The sequence below is a fragment of the Caretta caretta genome, chromosome 26 (assembly GCF_965140235.1).
Source record: "Caretta caretta isolate rCarCar2 chromosome 26, rCarCar1.hap1, whole genome shotgun sequence".
NCBI lineage: Eukaryota > Metazoa > Chordata > Testudines > Cheloniidae > Caretta > Caretta caretta.
Genome location: NC_134231.1, coordinates 11,184,748 through 11,206,981, shown reverse-complemented (window position 1 = coordinate 11,206,981; position 22,234 = coordinate 11,184,748). Strand labels below are relative to the sequence as shown.

General features: G+C 45.0%; 1 protein-coding gene across 2 annotated transcripts in view; it reads right to left on the bottom strand.

The window, feature by feature from the left end:
* Positions 1–22,234, bottom strand: part of ANTXR1 (ANTXR cell adhesion molecule 1) — a 221,186-nt gene that overhangs the window by 84,647 nt on the left and 114,305 nt on the right. For both annotated transcript variants that reach the window (XM_048829199.2, XM_048829198.2), the window contains exons 15-17: positions 13,295–13,390; positions 10,365–10,532; positions 2,471–2,551 (exon numbers count right to left, since the gene is read on the bottom strand). In XM_048829199.2, coding sequence (XP_048685156.1) covers positions 2,471–2,551; positions 10,365–10,532; positions 13,295–13,390 — 345 coding nt within the window. The remainder of the gene's footprint in view (positions 1–2,470; positions 2,552–10,364; positions 10,533–13,294; positions 13,391–22,234) is intronic.

The following is a 22,234-nucleotide window of genomic DNA, read 5'->3' as shown; positions in this document are numbered from 1 at the left end:
TCCCTGTACCCAGCTCCCATTGGCACAACTGGAAAGGCTGCCAATGATTGGGCCACAAGTACTACTAGGTAAGACGACGTAGATTGTAAGCTCTTTCGGGCAGTGACCGTCTTTTTGTTCTGTACTGCAAGTGAATTAAACTAAACCAAATGAAGGGCACTTTAATTCTGAAAGACAGCATCCACACAGGGGTTTAATATGGTTTAAGTAATCCTCTTTGAATTCACACCTTTAGTTAATTTGGATTCGTTTTTCAGAGTGTCCCTGTCTAGACCAGTTGCTCCACTGCATGGACTTATTTGGATGCAAAACCAGTAAAAGAAAAGCAGGATCAATGCAGTGTATGTGAAGGCGAAAAGTATAACTGGGTTAAAAAAAGAATTAGAGAAATTCATGGAGTTCAATGGAGATAAATTCAATGGCTATTAGCTTACATAGCCAGGGACACAACCCCATGCTCTGGGTTTCCCTAAACCTCCATCTGCCAGAAGCTGGGATTGGATGACAGGGGACAGATCATTTGGATTGCCCTGTTCTGTTCATTCCCTTTGAAGCATCTGGCACTGGCCATTGTCAGAAACAGGATCTTGGGCTAGATGTACTATTGGTCTGAGCTGGTATAGCCGTTTTTATGCTCATATGCACATGGAAGGCTGGACGCTACTCTCTGTTATAATAATGTAGATCGCTACTAACTCCATTGGCTTCAGTGAAGTTACTCTGGATTTTCTCAGTGTAACTAAGGGCAGAATCTTTCAACTAGCATAGTTTTAGCTTATCAACGTATGAGATAAATCCATAGAAGAAAAAAGCACCACTTGTACTCAGATCTCTAAGGGGAAAGTTCACACAAACTGCCTGGCATTAGCAATTTGTGGAGTATGAACTCCTCCAGACGGGCATCAGACGACTACACCATTTTTGCAAATTTTAGCCTTGAAGGCAGAAAGTATTAATGCTTTTATTCACAACCCTCACAATTCATTTGGCAGCCAATGGAAAACTATACAGGGAGCCAAATATTACAGAGCTATGGATCACTATCAAAAATATTACATGGTTGTTAGCACTGTTTCTTGTCTATCTGAGTTTCCTGAAACCTTCTGAATGCTACACACCAATATGAACAAACTGAGCCAAATATGTTCCTGATGTAACACTACTGCACTCAGCTGATTTATGCCAGGGATAAATTTGGCCCTCTGTCTACTAACTATATTTATTTAGTACAATTCATAGATGACTCAGTTCTGCTGATTTAGCTATAGATAGACATATGATTGTGTGGGTGTATGTATACAAACACACACATATAAAGATACACACCCAAACTAAGATAGTGCATTGTCAATGTTGCAAGTTTGCATAATTAAAGTCACAAGAAGTCAGTATATGCAAAACTTATGGTTTCTACAATTTTGTCAGCTTGCCCATGTTGCATGTCTCGTATGTACTCTGATATATATTTTAGAACATATACTACATATATTAATCTATGTGTTTTAGCAGAAGAAAAATAGGAATAGAAAACACATTATACATGAAATGCAACAGTTAACATTGGCATTGGTGCCTCAGCTTGTACAATTTCTCCTTTCACCTTCAAGTAGGACGCACACGTCCATTGATTTTAACGGATTTTACTATCCCGTTCTCTGAAGATGTGTGTAATCATACAAACACATGAATAGATGCAGACATATTATCTGTGCTCCTTCCTTCTATTCTATACTATTCACGAAGCTTTGAGCCCAGGATCTGCTATAGACAGAGCAAACATGAGAACAGATACCCCACCCCACTGCATCTCACACCTATCCCCTTCCATTATGGAGAGGCTTTTCACCAGCTAGACATTAATATTGGCGAACCAACAGCTTTATGAGGTTCCAAATTAAGACACACAAAACCTGGATCTCATCCTCCAATCCCTGAATAGGAAAAACTCCAATCGACTTTAAAATTATGGAGTGAAATCCTGGCCCCATCGCAGTCAACGGGAGTTTTGCCATTGACTTCAATGAGGTCAGGATTTCACCCCTGGAGTGTAAGATGGAGAACTTGGTCTTTGAGCAATGAGAAATGCATGTACATTTTTCTTCCGCATCCAAGGCTCTAGCTAATTGAAAGTGGCCATAAAATTGTAACAGCAAAACGATATCAGATTGATAGTTCCTGTGTAGATGGACAATTGCTATTGCAACGTGATCTACATGACTTAACCGTGTCAACAGGCCTCTGAGCCAAAGGAATCTGAACGCTTATGAATCTCAGTTGCAAACAAAGTTCATGCAAGTGACTAAGGTTTTGTTTCTGAGATGGCATGTTGGTATATGACAACAGGGACAGACATCTCCCGGCAACACGACCATTCAGTCCCACTGGAGAAGGGACCTGGAAAGTTTGTGGGTTCGGGTGGGGTTTTTTTTGTTTCTTTTTAGTACAATAAATGTTATAAAAGGGACAGTACCTGGTCTCCAGGCTGGGGGCGCATGACAGACACACGATCATAGCCTTTCCGCAGCAGCACCCAGAGAGCATCCAACTTGCCCTGCAATTACAAGAAATACAGAGAATTTTTTTCAATGTGATCAACAAGTGTCCAGTGAATAGTTCAGTTCAGGGGCAGTGCAGCCCGGACCCTCTGTTTTGATTCAGCTGAATGCCGTGCTTATGAAAGGTGCTGGATCTTCAGTCATGGAGCGGGAGGTCCTCTCTCAACTTACTGCGGATTCTAAACAGTGAGGTTTTCAAAGAGCAATTAGGCACCTGGGCCCTGTTGAAAATCAACAGAAGCTGGGTGACTAACTTCCATTTGTACCTCTGAAAATCTCCCTCAAATCTTACGGGCCGCTTAAATACCTGAAAGGGTGTTTAAAGCATGCGCCATTCTAGTGCAAACTTCCCCACTCTGCCCCTAGCCTTAACTCTCATTTGGATGGGCACCATGTTGGGTTGAGAGGGTCTCCATTGTCCATGCACTCCCTGGAATCTCTGCTGAGGTTGCTGGTGAAATGCTGTATAAATAAAGGAAACCGATCAGGTGCATTTATTCATGACATTCCCAACCAGTTCCTCTTTCTCTTCATTAACTGGGATGGAGTAGTGGGTTTGTAAGTAGCGATGGGTTTCCTATTAGCAGAGCCAACTTGGTTCTAACTGCTTCCACTCTGCTACACAGATCAGCCTGATGGCTGCGTTGTGATATGTGTAAATAACCTGCCTTGGATTCATTAATGGAGCAGAGAATGAAAAATTATTTATCCAACCACCCAACCTCCCCAAGACAGCTTGGTCACAACAATGTGCTATATAGAAATCCATTTAATCTTTCATTTTAACTGCAGATTGCTAACAGAATATCAGGTGACCAAACCTCGTATTCTTGTGTCTCTCTAGCTCTGTCCCTTATGCCAAGTCAGTGTCTGTGACTTCTCGCAGCAATCACAAACACCCTTCAAAACCCTGTATTCATGTATCCTCAGTGTCATTCTCCTGGCAGCTATCAGCCTCATGGTGTAGTACTGTTTGAGGCAACAATTAACCTCATTGTGTGGTCTTTCTTTGGCCTTAGCTAAAGAGAAATCTTACGTGCCATTGTAATTTCACATCTAGCTGAAGGATTTCAAGAGGGGAATTAGTTAGGAATAGCGCTCGTTGGAAAATGGATTTTTTTTCCTAAAGAAAATGTCAAATTTCCATTGAAAAACAAAAAATTTTCAGTATTCAGCTGAAAATGGAAAGTTTTTGGAATTTGGCCTTTCAGTTTTCTGACAAAAGTTTTCCACAGGAAGCAGACACTTTGTGCACAGAAAATAAAAAAATAAAAATCATTTTCTCAAAACCCCCAATTATCTGTCAAAAACAGTTTCAACAGGACGCTTTCGAGCAGCCCCCAGTTAGAGGCGACAGATTGACATGTGGGAACTCCTGCCTCTGTAGCACATCTGTGCAATCCCAATAAGGCATTCCTCTATTTCTGACTGGAATGAGGCAGTGAGAAAAGACGCAAATACTGTGTTTGTTTGCCAGATGCGTTTAACCAGGCCAGAAAAAGTGTACAGCTATGCACAGCACCATGTGCTCAGAAACATATATTACTGCCCAGGGTTTCCCCACACTGTTGTAATGTTCTTCCTGTCCCTTCTATAAGGGGCCACTGTTCCACTCCAAAAATGAATCCGCTTCCCTGAGATCTGAAGAAGGGTTTTCCTGAGTGCAGCATGTTGGAATTTTTAATTTCCGGCTAAATGGAAGCGCCCAGAAGTATACCTAGCATCTTTATCAAACACGCTCTGCATTTCTGCCAGTTGAACCTCTCCAGGCTGAATGCATGACACTGGAATTTTTTGGGTACTGCTACAGAAGGATGTTTGAAGACATCTGCAATAAAATTACAGTCAATCCTGGATGCTGCTTGTGATTAACTGAATAGCTGCCAGCAGTACATATCCAGTACATTTTATCTGTGCACCAGGCAATGTATTTCCAGCGGAACAAATTGCCTTTGAGGATGGTTAAAGACATCCCACTCTTTTTACTAGTTAATTACTTGAGATAGGATTGAACCTCAGACCAAAATACCCCTGGCTTAGAGCAGGATCAGACCCATTTGCTATCTGCGTCATTAGGGCAGGAACTTGTTGTCTTTCTACATTTGTACAGCTCCTAACACAATGTGGCCCTGATTGTGGCTGGGGTGGTCTGACATTACTATAATAATAATGGCCTTGAAATGACCTTAACTGTTGTGGGATGAAATTAAATAAAGGGAAATTTAAGCAGGACATCAGAAAAAAAAGTTCTCATAGTCAGAGCCAACGAAGTGTGGAACAGTTTTTCAGGGAAATCAGTGGAAACCCCTTTGCTGGAATCGGGCTACACATGGACTGCACAAACACTCAAGGCTAAAGAGAGAGCCAGTTCAGGTGATCTTCTCCTTTGTTGCCTTGCTGGCAACTTTCACAGTAGAACAGGTGGGAACTTTGAATCTCCCCCCCCACCCCAAAAAAAAAATGTGGACAAAGAAACAGTTTTCATTTTTGTAAGAATTGTCAGTGGAAAAAATTGACTTTACAAAAAAAGAATCAATTTTTTTTTTAGTTTTTGAAAACCCAAAAAACCTCAAAAATTTCTTCTGAAAACTGAAAGATGTGTAATTTTTGGCTGAAAACATTAAGTTTTCAAAATAAATAAATAAATAAATAAAATTTATTTTTGGAGGAAAGAGAACATTTTTTGGTGTGTAGCTGCAGACCTGTATGGGAGCAGAGAGCCAGACTGGAAGCTCAGACAAGCGGAGAGGGCTGGGGTTGTATAAGGACAGCAGGGATCATGAGTCTGGAGAAAGTGGGGCAGACTGGGGTTCAGAGCTATGCAAATAATGAATTTTCCAGTTTGCTGCATTTCTCCTTTTCAGCTGGGCAAAGGGATTAGCAAACTGAATCATAGAATCATAGAATATCAGGGTTGGAAGGGACCTCAGGAGGTCATCTAGTCCAACCCCCGGCTCAAAGCAGGACCAATCCCCAACTAAATCATCCCAGCCTGACCTTAAAAACTTCTAAGGAAGGAGATTCCACCACCTCCCTAGGTAACACATTCCAGTGTTTCACCACCCTCCTGGTGAAAAAGTTTTTCCTAATATCCAACCTAAACCTCCCCCACTGCAACTTGAGACCATTACTCCTTGTCCTGTCATCTGCTACCACTGAGAACAGTCTAGATCCATCCTCTTTGGAACCCCCTTTCAGGTAGTTGAAAGCAGCTATCAAATCCCCCTCATTCTTCTCTTCCGCAGACTAAACAATCCCAGTTCCCTCAGCCTCGCCTCATAAGTCATGTGTTCCAGTCCCCTAATCATTTTTGTTGCCCTCCGCTGGACGTTTTCCAATTTTTCCACATCCTTCTTGTAGTGTGGGGTCCAAAACTGGACACAGTACTCCTCACCAATGTCGAATAGAGGGGAACGATCACGTCCCTCGATCTGCTGGCAATGCCCCTACATATACAACCCAAAATGCCATTGGCCTTCTTGACAACAACGGCACACTGTTGACTCATATCCAGCTTCTCGTCCACCGTAACCCCAGGTCCTTTTCTGCAGAACTGCAGCCGAGCCATTCGGTCCCTAGTCTGTAGCGGTGCATGGGATTCTTCCGTCCTAAGTGCAGGACTCTGCACTTGTCCTTGTTGAACCTCATCAGATTTCTTTTGGCCCAATCCTCTAATTTGTCTAGGGCCCTCTGTATCCTACCCCTACCCTCCAGCATATCTACCTCTCCTCCCAGTTTAGTGTCATCTGCAAACTTGCTGAGGGTGCAATCCACACCATCCTCCAGATCATTTATGAAGATATTGAACAAAACCGGCCCCAGGACCGACCCCTGGGGCACTCCGCTTGATACCGGCTGCCAACTAGACATGGAGCCATTGATCACTACCCGTTGAGCCCGACAATCTAGCCAACTTTCTATCCACCTTATAGTCCATCCATCCAGCCCATACTTCTTTAACTTGCTGGCAAGAATACTGTGGGAGACTGTGTCAAAAGCTTTGCTAAAGTCAAGGAACAACACGTCTACCGCTTTCCCCTCATCCACAGAGCCAGTTATCTCATCATAGAAGGCAATTAGATTAGTCAGGCATGACTTGCCCTTGGTGAATCCATGCTGACTGTTCCTGATCACTTTCCTCTCCTCTAAGTGCTTCAGAATTGACTGCTTGAGGACCTGCTCCATGATTTTTCCAGGGACTGAGGTGAGGCTGACTGGCCTGTAGTTCCCAGGATCCTCCTCCTTCCCTTTTTTAAAGATGGGCACTAAATTAGCCTTTTCCCAGTCGTCCGGGACTTCCCCCGATCGCCATGAGTTTTCAAAGATAATGGCCAATGGCTCTGCAATCACATCCGCCAACTCCTTTAGCACTCTCGGATACAGCGCATCCGGCCCCATGGACTTGTGCTCATCCAGCTTTTCTAAATAGTCCTGAACCACTTCTTTCTCCACAGAGGGCTGGTCACCTCCTCCCCATGCTGTGCTGCCCAGTGCAGTAGTCTGGGAGCTGACCTTGTTCGTGAAGACAGAGGCAAAAAAAGAATTGAGTACATTAGCTTTTTCCACATCCTCTGTCACTAGGTTGCCTCCATCATTCAGGAAGGGGCCCACACTTTCCTTGACTTTCTTCTTGTTGCTAACATACCTGAGGAAACCCTTCTTGTTACCCTTAACATCTCTTGCTAGCTGCAACTCCAGGTGTGATTTGGCCTTCCTGATTTCACTCCTGCATCCCCGAGCAATATTTATATACTCATCCCTGGTCATTTGTCCAATCTTCCACTTCTTGTAAGCCTCTTTTTTGTGTTTAAGATCAGCAAGGATTTCACTGTTAAGTCAAGCTGGTCGCCTGCCATATTTACTATTCTTTCTACACATCGGGATGGTTTGTCCCTCAATAAAGATACTTTAAAATACAGCCAGCTCTCCTGGACTTCTTTCCCCCTCATGTTATTCTCCCAGGGGATCCTGCCCATCAGTTCCCTGAGGGAGTCAAAGTCTGCTTTTCTGAAGTCCAGGGTCCGTATTCTGCTGCTCTCCTTTCTTCCCTGTGTCAGGATCCTGAACTCAACCATCTCATGGTCACTGCCTCCCAGGTTCCCATCCACTTTAGTTTCCCCTACTAATTCTTCCCGGTTTGTGAGCAGCAGGTCAAGAAGAGCTCTGCCCCTAGTTGGTTCCTCCAGCACTTGCACCAGGAAATTGTCCCCTACACTCTCCAAAAACTTCCTGGATTGTCTGTGCACCGCTGTATTGCTCTCCCAGCAAGTATCAGGGTGATTGAAGTCTCCCATAAGAATCAGGGCCTGTGATCTAGTAACTTCCGTGAGTTGCAAGAAGAAAGCCTTTTCCACTTCATCCCCCTGGTCCGGCGGACTATAGCAGACTCTATATGCACTGTTTTGTGTATAACTGCTCTGTTTTTATATAACTGCTCTAAATGCACTGTTTTGCTTTGCTCCTTGGATTATTTAAGAACATAAAAGAAAGACCATACTGAGTTAGACAAAGGGTCCATCTAGCCCAGTATCCTGTCTTCTGACAGCAGCCAATGCCAGGTGTTCAGAGGGAATGAACAGAACAGGTAATCATCAAATGGATCCATCCATTTAAACTGGATTATACAGCTGATAAATTTTTAAACATCTAAAAGAATGTTTAAGGGGGGAAAATCCATTTGGTACCATCCAAATAAGTAACAACACAAAAGTCTGCTGTCTGACAGCACTTAAAGCCCAGGGTATTTCAAGCTACAATATATCCACTCTCAATGAAGGGCCATCCACCTACTGGACAGTCGCTCCTAGAACAGACAATGTGGCAGCAAATGTAAAGGGAAGAAAAACTCCATCAGATAAAGTGACAAAAGCCAGGACATTCAGAGTTAAGGGTGGTGCTTGTGTTAATGTGTGAAGCGAAGGATCACGTGCAAAGGAAGAGAGATGATCACCTCTTAAAGGTGAATTTCCTGCTTAACTTTCCTCCAGCATGGGTCCTGAGATTTGGTTTTGTGTTCTTCTGCTTTATGAGGACTTTTTTCTTCATTATTAGATTGCAACACGTGCATTATTTACCTTCCATCCACTGAGTGAGGAGGTATTTTAAGCAGTGTAATAAAACCAGAGGGAACTGTATGTCTTGTTTAGCTAATGGAGTTGTGTGCACTTCGAGCACTGGGATGAAGGAGTATTTAAGATGAACACCAGGAGACTTTTCCAGTGGGTGAGACCAGTGAGTCTGTGGAATATTCCCCCACACGGAACCGTGGATAGTTGTGTGTTATTTTCAAAGCAGACTGGAAAAAGCACTGAACGATATACTTGAATTAGCAATCCTGCTTTGGGTGGGCTCATGGACTCAATGACCTAAGAGGTCTTTCCTGCCTCTGACTTTTGTGATGATGTGAGAACTCCCCTGCATGACACAATGCGAATTCATTTGTATATGTTCATGTCATCCAGGGAAAAGATTTTGCCCGGAGTAGAGTGGGGTGCTGGAAACTTTTCTTACTATATGGGAAGGGGAGTAGCAGATCATCAAGTTCACAGAAATTGTTCCTTCTTTTCTGCCGAGTTCTCGTGGATTGTGTTCGGGGGAAGTTTTGCATGCAGTTATTCTGTCTGCATATGTTCTCTTTTGGGGGTAGTCCAGTGAGGGTGTGATGGAGATTAATAACTAGGTAAAGTCTGTTCTACAGATGGGCTCAAGTTGCTCATCGCTGTAGTATCTGAACACCTTCCAGCCATGCTTTAAGCGGCCTGGCTATCCTCTGTCCCCTGTGGTTCGCTCTCTTGCTCACCCCCTTCTGAGGGGGAGAAGTGTGCGTGCAGCGAAGCGGTTTGTTTTGGTCGGGCTTTTTGTGAGTTGGTTTGCAATACGTGCTGCTCTGTGTTTATCTTAGGGAAGGCAGGTCAGACAGCGGCCCCTAGCACTTGGGGCGCAAGGTTGTGAGGTTTGGGACGGTCCTTAGCTCTTGTTGGAGTTTGTTCCACAGACTTGCACTGCCACAGCCTTGGCATAAACGAGAATCTCGCCCTTAGCTGCCGAGGCTACTCTAAGTCAGCCGGAGAGCGTTTGCAGGGCATTCCCTCCCCAAAGGATGGGCATGATGCCCTGTGGTGTTCCGAGCCCAGCTGACCCAGGGTCATTGGCAGTCATTCACTCTCTGCGCAACAGAATCAGTCTTTAGTTTTCTGGGGGCAGCTCTCCCTTGTGGCATCTGGCAAGAATTGTTTTCTTCTTCACCAGCCTATTTATTAAGTAAGAGCGGGAGAGAGGTTTCTCTCTCTCTCTCTCTCTCTCTCTCTGCGCTCAGGAAATGGAAGACCTGCCATTGCAGACTTTGTGGGGGCTTCAGGCATGAACACGGGAGAAAGCACTTTCAAAGGTTTAGCTACGCCACTGCAAGAGTCCAGGGCCCCTTTCCTCAAGCGCCTTCTGGCTGCTCTGTGCCACTCCAAAGCAGCCCTAAAGGCAGCTTAACCAGCCACTTAAGGATCTCCACTGCCTAGTGGAATATTTGGGTAGTGGAGAGATGCTGCAGTGGTTTTTACATTGCAGGTAGCCTGGTGGGAGAAAAGAAGCATGACTGGGGCTCCTTTATATCTAATAACCCCTTGAGGCAAAGGCATCTGGTGCAAGTTAGAACAGCCTTTGGATGGATTCTCAGGTCTGGGACTGGGAACCTAACAAAAAGTCACTCTCACTGCTTTAACCTTTGCAAATAAAAACTCTCCATAAGGCTGTATGAGTGTTTAACATGTATCTACTGAAATCATTCCATGGACTATGTACCTGCATAAGACCTACCTTGATTGGCGTGTACCACCTCCGGGGAGAAGAGGACCTGCGCATGCTATTTCCCAGGTTCCTGGGTTCTGGGAATTCATATTCTTGCTCTGGCATCTTCACTCTGGCATTCTTGGCTTTCTCTAGCTTAGCCCCTTCTTCCGTGGAGCCCTTTTCTCCCCAGCGGACCTATCAAGAAAAACATTGGTGGCATCTTAAAATAGCATCTGCTGTTGAATGTAGAGCTGCAACATTTGGATCTGGATCTAGATTTCCCCATTGTTCAGATTCACTGTTGAGAGAGGGACAAGCTGCAAAGTTTGGGTCTACACTGGAGTTTTGGGTGCTGGGATCTGGGGCTTTGGTTCAGTCCCATCTCTCCTGATTGCAGCTGCAAGGAGTTCCCACTCTGGGCATTTTGGCACATGTAGATGCTGGGTTTTCTAGAAATGGAGAAGATCATTTGCCTCAGAGAAGACAATTGTTGTACAGAATCTAGATGTCTTTCCTTACTTAAAACCTGATTCTGAAACCATTAATCAAGTGAAAAGTCCTCATTCATGCATGCAGTCCCACTGGAGTCAACAGGACCAGTTGCTTGAGTTGGGGTTGGTAGAAGCATTAGAAAATGCAATTTCAAAGGGCTAGCTACACCCCTGCGAGAGTCCAAGGTCCCATTCCTTAAGTATATTCTGGATGCTCTGCACTTGCCCAGTGGAACAATGGTTACTAAACCATTGGAACAGCTCACCATGAGATGGGGTAGATTCTCCATCACTAGAAGTCTTTACGTTGAGACTAGATGTCTCTCTAAGGTTACGTCTACACTTACAGATACACTTACACATACTTACAGAGGTATGTAGAGTACAGACACTGCATCCCCAGCTAGAATGGGTATAAATAGCAGTGTAGACAGTGAGGCACGGCTTAGGTGAGTGGATTGCCCTAAACAGCTGAACCCCCAGGGTATGCACCCTACACAGCTCTCTGCACACCCAAGCAGGGCCTCCCATGTCTACACAGCTACTTTTAGCAGTGAAATGTCCTGCTGACTCCCTGCTGCCAGCGCCTTTGTGAAAGACTCCAGCCGTGGGGAAAGGCTCTGGTAGATCCCCGCTGCCGGAGCCTTTCACTGTGATATGCAGCTACACTCGGCAGTAACCAGTGTGGACGCAGCCTGCCTTTCAGTGTGGCATGTAGCTACACGTGGAGTGCCTGTACTCTACATGCCCCCATAAGTGTAGACATAGCCTGAAAGATACACTGTAGCTCAACCACAAGTTATGGACGCTATTCTATGGCCTGTGTTATGCAGGAGGTCAGACTAGACAATAGTCCTTCATAATAATAGCCCCATAATGGTCTCTTCTGGCCTTGAGGTCAATGGTCTTCATTCTCATTGCCCTGTATCATGAGTTGTCATTGACACCAGTGCAAAGTGAGCGGCAAATGCTACCATTCTGATTGGATAGCGTTTTCCTCCCCCAATACACTCATTTCGCACTGGCGTTAAATTACTGAAGGGTAACAGAAAACAACAATGCCCTAACATCTGTAGAGCATCAAAGACAAAAACTCTCAAGGCTCTTTCTCCTTTGTGCTCCATTGAGAAATGAGCAAACGGGAAAGGCAGTGTATTACCCGCCACAACTGAATGTTATGGGCTATTGACAAAGTGAGTTTATTAAAAAAAAAAAAACAACAAATTCCATTTGGGTTTTTATTAAAAATTGATTCCCGACATGCATCTAACACAGTGCGCTTCCACGGAATTCCCTTCGGTCAGCTCCAGAAGAACCAATACAGTGTTTTATAAAGACAAGGAAAGTACCTTGCACTCCTGCAGACCAAAGTGGCTTAGGGCTTGTCTACACTTAAAACGCTGCAACTGCACCAATGAGGTGCTTCAGTGAAGACACTTCCTACACCCATGGGAGGGGTTCTCCCGTCAGTGTAGGTACTCCACCTCCCTGAGAGGCAAGGTTGACAGGATAATTCTCCCATTGGCCTATTGCTGTCTACACAGGGGCTTATTTCACACTTCTAAGCAATGTAGTTATACTGAACTAACTTCCTTGTGTAGACCAGGCCTTAGATGTCATACAAGAGGGCACAGAGCCCTGATTCCCAGGCTGCTTCCATGAAATCGCCTCCGTCTTTCAGACCCTACTTCAGGGCTTTCCACAGAAGCCAAATTTTCTCCCTGTGGAGAACTTGGAGTTCTCAGCCTTTTTATGAGGCCCCCAGGTATTTCTCAGGCTGTCACCTGACCCCAATTAGTTCTGCCTTTTTAGGCTGGGAGGCAGGTCATTATGGTTCAGGGAGGGCTGGTCCCAATTCCTCTCAAAGGAGCCAGTCACAAGAAAGCAAGAGAAAGTGGTATGTTCCCCAGCAGAATGAAATGAAAAAATGCAGAGTTTGGAAAAACTTTCAAATTTTTCATTTTGAATTTTTGGGAGAGGCGGGGTTTGAAAAAAAAAATCTTGATGAAAATGGAAATTTCCATTTACTAGAAAATCTGATCATCCCTTATGAACAGAAACTAGTCACTGGTAGAGATAAGCAGTCAACAAAACCCAAGAGACCAAACCAAAGCATTCACAGAGCCCACTGAAGAACGATCAGGGACTTACACCAACATTTCAAAGATGGGTGTCTAAAGTTAGGCTCCTAAACCCATATGTCAGTTGGAATTTTCAAAGGAGAGCCTGAGAAGGGTAGATGCCTAACTCGTATTGAATTTCAATGGGATTCCTGAATAAATGCCCTGATTTCCAGAGGTTCCATATACTTGCATTGACCTCAGTGGAGTTACTTCCAATTAACGCTGGCATCCCAGACAGAGAGGTCACACCTCCTCTTTGTGTCCCTCTGGGAGAATGGCAGAAGGGTCTTGTGGCTGAGTTTACAAGTGAGTTTTCCAGGTATGTAAGCAAATATTGATTTACCTCCATCCTTTTAATGCCACCAACACCTCGCCCACCATAGTAAGAAGCATCGACCGTTGGCCACTTCTTCTTAGGAAGGCCATCGTCATCTTCTTCCTATCAAACAGAAAGGAAATAGATACATCACGGGGTTGCGTTGTCAGTGGACGCAAATGACATGCATATGGAAATGGATGACTCAGTAAAGTGCAAACACAGACTATAAGACCCCTTTACACAGGTGATGTTGAGCCAGCAAAAGCTGTACAGGGGTTAGCTTACTGAAGCTCACTTGAATCCAACTAGCTCTGGTAGCAACAGCAGTGAAAACAGTGCAGCGTGGGCTTCAGTGCAGGTCGTGTAAACCCGGCATGGACCCTGGATATGTGCTCGGCTCACTAGCCTGCACTATGTGGTTTTCATTGTTATATTGCCGGCTAGCTGGACTCAAGCCAGCTCATGCATAGCTTTTGCTGTGTAGACACGCCCTAAGTGGCAGAGAGCTGTAAAGGGGTCTAGGTCTTTTAGTGGTTATTTTTCAGAGGGATGTGCATTCCTGTGTAGAAGATATTGTTTGGGCAATGAAATAACACCACTTGACAGGTACAATCCTGCCCCAGCAAAACAACGTGTTTTGTTTGAAAGAGAATCTGTCTTGCATCATCTCTGAATTCTGAGAAGTAAATGGGTTGATCCCACAATGTTTTCAAGTTGCAAAATCATTGCTTGAAATTTGGTTGAGATTGCCTTAAAACAGAAGAAAGAAGAAGAAGGAATACTGGGCCAGATCCTGAGGTATGGCCAAAAAGCACTCGGCATAGCTCAGGAAGGAGGCATGAAAGTGGCTTTAAAACATCTTTGCACTCCCCCAATCCTGGGGCCTTCTGGGTGCTGCTCTGGGTCCCTATGCTGACTGTCAGTGGCAACAAGGAGCAGATCAGGGGGACTTATTTCCAATGCTGGTGGAACCCTTCTGCAGCAGATAAGTCTGTTTAGGATTGGTTAGGATGGTGTCCCTAGCCTCGGTTTGCCAGTTGCTGGGAATGGGCGACAGGGGTTGGATCACTTGATGATTCCCTGTTCTGTTCATTCCCTCTGGGGCACCTGGCATTGGCATTGGGCTAGATGGACCTTTGGTCTGACCCAGTATGGCTGTTTTTATGTTCTTAAGGGTACATATACCAGAGTGGCCCACTATGCACACTCGATACAAGACAAGTGTCAGCACACTAAGGATCTCAGAGAACAGAAAGGGTAAAAAACTAAGAGGCAAGAGGGATTCACTCTGTTAGGGATTCAAACAACTTGCTTGTCCAAATGGAAATAAAAGATAACTACTGGGGTGTACATACCAAGGAGGGAGAAGCATGCTCTGAAGTGGTTCAAGATGACTTTACCAAGAAGACCAGGATGCAAGTGTGCAAATGTAGGCTGAATATTAGAAGACAGTCCTAATAATGATCTTTGACTTGTGTAATCCACTAGGGAGGCTGCCCTTTAAAGATAGACACAAACACTCTGCTGGCATGACTTCAGTGACTTTACTGGACTTATGCCAGCAGAGAATTCGGCCCACTGGGTAAAAATGGAGATCCTGATCCTGCAAAAGCTTAAGCATATGCTTAGCTTTACACAGTGAGTAGTTCCTTTGAAGTCGGTGGGACTGTTCACTGTTAAAGGGAAACACGGGCAGAATCAAGGTCTAAGTAAAGGCATTAGGATTTGGCCCAGTGAATTCTATTAAAGCATGGTAAAGTCCCCCTCAAGGTAAGTGACTGAGACTCTATTGCCTTAATTCTTTAAAAACGAACTGGAGAAAGCCCTAGAAGGGTGACGCCTCAGGGGGTTGCAAGGTTATTACATGGGGGTCACGAGCTGTCAGCCTCCACCCCCAAACCCTGCTTTGCCTCCAGCATTTATAATGGTGTTAAATATGAAAATATGTTTTTAATTTATAAGGGTCTTAGGGTCACATTCAGAGGCTTGTGGTGTGAAAAGGCTCACCAATACAAAAGTTTGAGAACCCCGATGTAGTAGGTGACAATCCTGCACTGGTCCCCGGGCAATGCACTATATGACCCTCATGGTATGTAATTTCCATGATTCTCAAACTGGGCTGTGAATTGGCAAAGCAGGAAAGCAAAGCTGGTTAGAAAAGGGTGCATTTTCCATGAAAACATTGCTCTCTTTTATTTCTAAATTGTTCACAAGAATTTCCCAGGGTTTTGATCAAAAACCAAAAACTCTTCAGCTTTCAAAAATCAAAAACCAAGAAAAAAACATTTTTAAACTAAAAAAAACCCCAGTCCAACATTTTTAGTTTTTCATTGAAAAAACAGAAAATTTAAAAGGAAACTAAATTTTTTATTTCCAAACACAGGCATTCTTTTGTCAATTTTGTTTTTCAGTTGAAAAATTTTGACCTGTTCTAAAGAAAAGCTAATGATTAACTAAGAACTGCAAGTTTCTTCTTTGCTGAAGCCTCTCTCTCTTTGCTGAAACATAAGAACTTAATATCTCTGCATGAATTTTTCCATGAGGATTTTTATTTTTTCAAATTGGGATCAAAGCCATCCAAATATTTTCCTTCAGCATCTTTCTTTCTTTCTTTCAGCACAAACTGGACTTCTCACAACAGGAAATGCCAAGACTTAAGAAATCTTCCCCGCAAGCCCCTTATTAGCTCTGAGAGTCTTTTCAGACCTTGAAAGGAGGCGTGTCTGTCAAAACAACAACAAAAATATCACCCTTTTCTCCCTCCCCCCCGAAAGGCTACAGCATAGGCTTGGAAAGTAAGAGTCACAAGCCCACTGCAGGATGGGGCTGTTTACATGATTCGTAGGCACAGACAATTTTGCAACACAAGCACGGAAAACACCCTTGATGTGCTTCAGACTTGGACAGAAATTCAAAAGGACATATGCGTAGCTAAAACAAAGGAAGCACAAATATACAGAGAAAGGCAGATGGATCACAGGTCTGGGCCCATTAGTATCACTGTCCCTATTTTACAATCTGAGGTACAGCAGAGCACGGATCAGCATTCATGTTGCACTGCACTGGGCCAGAAAAGCTAATGAGTCAACCAGCAGACCAAATTCAGTGGTGAATCCTGGTCACATGCCCCCTGAGGCATGTTGTGCATACGCTAAGAAGAATCTGAAGCACAGAGGGGTGACTTCCATAGATTCAGAGGCCAGAAGGGGATAGCTCAGGGGTTTGAGCATTGGCCTGCTAAACCCAGGGCTGTTAGTTCAATCCTTGAGGGGGCCATTTAGGGATCTGGGGCAAAAATCGGGGATTGGTCCTGCTTTGAGCAGGGGGTTGGACTAGATGACCTCCTGTGTGGTCCCTTCCAACCCTGATATTCTATGATTGCGATCATCTGGTCTCACCTCCTGTATAGCACAGGCCATAAATAAGCTCAGACAGCAAGTTGATGGCAGAGTCACAAATAGAGCCCAAAGGTCAGGAGTCCCACTGCCATGCTTTAGCCCCCCCATCCATCCTTCTTCTCAGTTAATAATGCCAAAAACTGAAGTCCTTGCTCAGTCATGAGTCAGTCCTTGTTCAGACCACCCTTCCACTGATCGTAACGGGAATTTTTCTTGTGTAAGAACTGAGTCAGAGCTGAGTAAGGATTTTCAGGCTTTGGCCCAGCAGCAATAGGAAAACGGGAACCCTGAAAATCCACGTGCGTTTCAGGAAGTTGGAAAGCGACTGTTTAAAAGTTGGCATCTTTTCACCCCAAATATCTGCTTTAGATGGAACTGGAGTTAAATTAAACATAAAAGAAGACACTGACACAGATACATTTTTGGAGCCAGAGATCCAGCTCCAGGTGACAAAAAAATCAAGATCTTTGTCTCATATTTTGTACTCGGCTCCACGTTCTTCAACCCTGACCTGAGAGAACCTTATTTGTGGTTGACATAAGGATAATTCAAGCTCCCCTAGGGGCATCTGAACTATGTAGGGCAAGAATTCAAACTGAATTTGAACAGATATGAAAACGCTTGGACACCTTCCCCTCTTCCCTGCCTTAATAATTATTTTCACAGTGGCCTCTGCACTGCGGGAGCCCCACCAGAATAACATTTATGCACCACTTTCCACGTTCAAGGCACTGTATAGCCATTGACAACCCCCTCCCCCCCGCCCCACATGGCTGGGCATTATTATCCCCATTTTACAGCAGAGGAAACTGAGGCACAGAGTGGCAAAATATGGCTAGTGGAAGGCCAATAGCGGAGCCTGGATTAGAACTCACTGTCTCCTCCTTCCCAATGTCTTCCAGTCACGTTGCCTCTTTCCCCTCAAAGCACCAAATTGCCTTGAGAAAGGCTGTTCTCATGGGAGTGCTGGTGTGACCAGAAGAGGGCAGCCCTATCAATCCGGTGAGACAACCTGTTCTCAGGAGACTTTTTGCTCAATTTTGCAGACTCCAACAGTTGGCATAAGATTCTCCTCAGCAACCAAGACCAAGCCGGCAAGCCCTGGATGGGTGGAGCTCCCACTGGCTCTGGGGAGTAGTTCTGCGGGCAGAGGGCTCCCATGCTCTTGCGTTTACCTGCCCTAGCAGTCCACAGTGGGAATTCTGTCCTGTGCTCTGGGAACAAAGGGGCAGTGAGACACCCTAAGGAAATAGCCCTGACTCCAAGGGTCTCTCCAGCACATGGAAAGATAGCCTCACTGTGTTTGCAGTCCCTCGGCAGGAGGCATGCTAGGGGCCATATGGGGCAGGAAGAGGCATGTGTGAATTGTAGGAATGCCAGGTGCTCAGTTTTTAACCGGAAAGTCCATTGAAAAGGGGACCTGGCAGTGTCCGGTCAGATGTACTGACCAGACACCAAAAGCCCAGTTACTGTGGGGCAGGGGGAGGTGCCGGGTCATTAACCCACGCCAGCCCCTGCTCACCTTGGGTTGCCTCCTACCTGCAGGTAGGCTCCTTGTCAGGCTGTAGCAGCTCCTGTCCCAGCCCCGAGCAAAGGGAGCCTAGCTGGGGTGGGGAGGGAGGTGGAGATGATCCAGTGAGCAAAGAGGGGAGGGATGGAGAGGAGCGAGCGATGGGGGTGGGGCCTTGGGAGAAGAGGCGGAGCAACAGGCGGGGCCTATGGAAGAAGCACAGCAGGGGAGGGGCCTTGAGGGGAAAAGGCGGGGCAGGGGCAGGGCCTTGAGGGGGTCCAGTTACCAGCAATTGGAAAGGTGGCAACCCTAGTGAGTAGTCCTTTGCACTCACTATTCCCCAGTTGCCACAAGTCCCATAGAAATGATGCCCTAACCAGTGCTGGGGGCCAAACTGAAGCCCAGCTGCCCCAAGATGGGTAAGGCACAAGCCCAGTGCTGGGATGACTCTCCTGAGGTTCACTCCTGACCAGGGTTCAGGTCTGCTCGCTCTTTGCTGTCTGTGCTCTGGCTGCCAGCCTGTGCAACGCAGATGGTGACTTTCAACTCCATCACTTGCTGCCCGCTGTAGTTTCCCATGCATGAACATAACTGCTGTTTGGAAACAGAGAATTTCTCCTGAAATTAAATCTGAAAATTCAGGATTTTTTTATAGCAAATGAAACAAATATATTTGTTACAGAATTAGCTTAGGAGAAATTCTTTGTTTGTAATATTATATATTTCAGCCAGGCCAGCTGGCTCTGGACAAATGGATTTATGTTGCTGAGGGCAGAATGAAACAATCATGGAACATGTGGTGCCTATTAACTTAGCTGGATGCCATATTTCTCAGTTACCTGGCTGTCTTGAGAAAGATCAGAAACACTTAAGATTAAAGGCTGAGTAAGAGATTCGTGCTTGTTTTAGCTTATTTTTTATAGGCTGTCTCTTCATGTCACTATAAAAAAAAAATTGCTGACCGACCGGCAGCTTCCGCCACTCAAGTGTTCTCCTTAACCTAAAGTAAACCCAAAGCATTCAACTTTCCGTCCCTTCAGCTCTACTGTTTGGGCTTCTTAGATCTCCTAAACTAAGACAAGTCGGGATAGGTCAACAATTGGATGGGAGACCGTTAGGGAAAAGCAAGGTATCGCATGAAGTAATATCAGTGATTTACAAGGGAGCACTCTTCTCTGTAAAATCAAAGGGGTCCTGCTTTGATCTAGCTAGCTCAATAACAACAGCAGTGAAGCCATGGCAGCATGAGCTAGCCACCCGCTGGACATACCCAGGGACCTGGATGGGCTTGTCACAGCTTCACTGCTATTGCTATTCGATCTAGTTAGTTCAGAGCTAGTTCAGGTATGTCTACATGTGCTGCAGTCACATCTCTGACGGCAGGTAGACAGACCCCTAGTATTCTTATTTGTATTTGCCGTATTAGAGTAACACCTAGAGGCCCCGGGACCTCACTGTGCTGGGCACTACAAACACACAATAGGAAGAGACAGTACCAGATCTGAACAGATATGACAGACAAAGGAAACACTATTATCCCCATTTGACAGATGAGACACTATGGTACAGAGAGATTAAAAGACTTGCCCAAGGTCATGCAGGTAATTCTGTGGCAGAGCCAGAAATTGAATCCAGACCCCTGGATTATATAGTCCACTGCCTTAACTGTAAAGTCATGTTACCTCTCTTTCAACCAATGCCCCCTTGTGGTGAGAGGTGTGTTGTGCTGCTGGAGATGCCGTCTCTAGCTGAGATATGAAGACGGTGGTCTTTGACATGTGAGTTCATTATAAATCCCATAGCCCTTTCTATGACGTGTAGCCAATCATTTTAGTTTATTATTTATTGTGTGATGTTACGATTAATTAACATGTTATATTATATATATTCATTGTATGTTAAATAGAGTTAATGTGTAGAATTATAGAAGTTGATCAGTATTTAGAGGGAATTATGTACTAGATATAAGTAAGACAAGCTGAAATGCAAGAACCTGTAGGCTGAGGCCTGCAAAATTTTAGCTTAGCTATTTTAGGCCTTGGAGATAAGAAATGCTGACGTAAGTAAATGCCCGAGGAATAACCCAGTGCCTTAAGATTATGGGAAAAGATATACCAAGTGGTAATATTGCAAAAATGTAGTCGGAAGGTTAATTTTAAATGATAAAAATGCTGTAAAAGCGCAATTGTCTCCAACATGTGTCTTAACCACAGGATACAGGTGGGGCGTCAATGTTAATGAGAATAAAGAGAACCTACACAGCCTGTAGAATTCGGGGTTCTTTATGTTTCTGGGGACACAGACCAAAAAGAAAAGAGAGGGCTGATGCTTTCATGTACACGCACAGCATGTAGGTATAGACAGAATCACATTATAAAACAAGGTTTCAGAGTAGCAGCCATGTTAGTCTGTATTCGCAAAAAGAAAAGGAGGACTTGTGGCACCTTAGAGACTGACCAATTTATTGGAGCATAAGCTTTCGTGAGCTACAGCTCACTTCATCGGATGCATCCAATGAAGTGAGCTGTAGCTCACGAAAGCTTATGCTCCACAAGTACTCCTTTTCTTATTATAAAAAAAGGTACCCAGAGCCAGAAAATTAAGCTTCCTATGGGAAAACTCCAGCAGGGACTATCCCTGTATTGATGATCAATCCATGAGAGAGCCATCAGACTCTAACACCACCTCGGAGGATGTCAGTATGTCTGTAGTTCTAACTGGTGCATGGATATATTTAGGAGTTGTGTATGCTGTGACATTCATAACTTTGTTGGCAACTTCAAGGGGGAGCTGACTTCTTGCTATCCCCGGCTTTAATCAGGTTTGCCGCACCGGTCCACCATTCTGCCTATATGTTTCAAATTCAGTTTGGCTATTTAAATCCTCACCTTCCCCGCATAAAACCCACTTCTCCCCTACTTCCAAAGACGCCCAATCGATTTTCTTTTACACGTCTTGCTTCCTTCTGGAAAGTTCCTTTCCCTCCCACTCTGCAACCCCCGGTCACTAGAGAGGGGGCTGAACGAAATGTGCAGGTGCACAACTGGCCCCTGGCTTTTTTCAGAAATACATTTCCTGCTTGGGTGTCTGCAAAAAATTCAGAGCAGAGTCTTGGGGTCTATTTTACCATCTCTCAACAAGCCCTTTCAGGAAGAGAGAGGAAACGAACAGGAAAAGGTCAATAAACACTGATAAATGCTGGTGCCAACGGTTTTGTGGAGGAGCCACTACCAGCTATTCTCTGGCTCCAGGAATGCGCAAGCAAGTGCCTGGGAGATGGTTTGGGGCAGAGCAAAGCAGTTCAAGGGGGAGAGATGAACAGAAGCTTTCATCTGATGGCTCAACAGAGGCCTCCATGTAGTGAGTTAAATTCCTCCAAGAAGAGGACATAGGAGCCTGCGTGGTTTGCAAGCAGACTTCCCTTGACAGTGATAATCATCACCTTCAGCCTGTCATAAATGTGCTGCTGAATGCGCCTTTCTTTCCAGGACTTTCTTGTGTGTGTTTGTTTTGGTGAATGTGGGTAAGACGACAACAGACGTAAGCATTATCCAATTACGGGCTGGCTGGTGGCTTGGCCCTGGTGCCGTGCCGGGAATGACCTTACGGCTCGGGTGAAAAGGCTGATACAGTGTGGAAAGAACAGGTCGGAGCTCTGGGGAGAGGGTGCATACTGTGGCAGTCTTTCTGGTTCTCTTTCCTGAGTGTCGTAATGACAGTGCCTGAACGCCTTGGGGAGAGAAGGTGTCACAATGGTGGGGAAAAATTAGCTCCAAAATCAAATGCCAGAAGTACATCATAACATCTCTCCTTCGGAGGGAGTTGCAGTCAAGTCCAATAGCCAGGTGTTCATCCACTAGGAATAGCTGGAGCCTTCTTACCAGCTGGAGTGGAAGCATGTGTGTTTTTAATCCACCAAGGCCAGCAAAGAGTCTGGCATACCCGCACGAGTGCATTCAACCTTAACTGCTGAAGGGCATATACTCCAATCAGAGGGCGATCGGGTGCTTACTAGCTCTTCAAGCCTTTTTGCTCTTCTGATTGGCATTACTTGGA